At 33.5% G+C, this 1,031-nt stretch overlaps 1 protein-coding gene across 1 annotated transcript; it reads right to left on the reverse strand.

Moving 5' to 3' along the window:
- Positions 1 to 600: 600 nt before the first annotated feature.
- Positions 601 to 759, reverse strand: LOAG_19226 (hypothetical protein; the record flags this gene model as incomplete). The annotated part of the gene is made up of 1 exon (XM_020451879.1): positions 601 to 759. A coding segment is annotated over one exon (159 nt), but the record flags the coding sequence as incomplete, so codon positions are not given.
- Positions 760 to 1,031: the final 272 nt, after the last annotated feature.

Genomic DNA, 1,031 nt, shown 5'->3' on the forward strand with positions numbered 1-1,031 from the left:
GTGTAATTCGGTAAANCATTGGGAAGGTGCTATTCAAAGAAGGTATATGTTTCCAATCTTCTACTTCACCAATAACATTTCATTCCAATCCTTCTTTTATACGGAAAAATAATTCTTTACCAAAAAAAAAAAAAAGTCCATTTTCACCTGCGTTGTCGATTGTTTGATCTTCAATCACTGTCTTATTATGTGAAAATTTTGGGATCTATTGTGGATTAAGTCACAAACTGGAACCTTTACAGTTGAACGTTTCGTTCATGGGATAGCTCAGGAATTGATTATCTGATAATTTATAAATTTTGTCGTGCTAATAGGTGTAGTCATTCATGGAAACCTTAGCTATATATTTATATATGTAATTGCCTTCGGTTTCGATGGCATTGTATGAGTGGATTTGAAGATATTATTTGAATATTGAAATTCGAGTCTCTTACAGTTCAAACATATCATATTAAAGGAAGAAGAACGGACATAAGTACGAAACAAATTAAAAATTATATAGAATATGAAAAACGTTCTATGAATTAAGCTGAAAATAGCATTTATTTTTCCCAAAAATTTATCTTATGTAAAATAGAGCATTGAAGATTATGCGAAGAATCACTTGGCAAATTGGCCTGCAAACAAAATTGTATCGGAATTCCTAACAATTGCAAAGAGGAATGGCTGATCAGCGATGAATGGCTTAGATTCCATTAACATGCGGGGCACTATATCAATCACGGTCGCAGCCGCTGATTCTGTTCCTTTTTCATTCACCTGTAAGTAAATAACCGAATCTATGGTATTTTACTATTTCAAAAAGCTGAAGCTCATTTAAAAAATCTCGCTATATCTGATTTTGGTAATTTTCCGCCAAAATTCTTATTTCATCTAACTGTCGGAAAATCCAAAGCAGTATTCCACAATGTAGCCGTGACTGACATCGAGTTGTATCTTCCCTCCTTCATCTACATTATCTTCTTAAGGATAAAAAGGCCATTATGGCAGTATAGAGTTCTGTCTATTGATCTACCGTCTGGATCTTGTGT

This window comes from Loa loa, assembly GCF_000183805.2.
Source record: "Loa loa unplaced genomic scaffold supercont3.3353, whole genome shotgun sequence".
NCBI lineage: Eukaryota > Metazoa > Nematoda > Chromadorea > Rhabditida > Onchocercidae > Loa > Loa loa.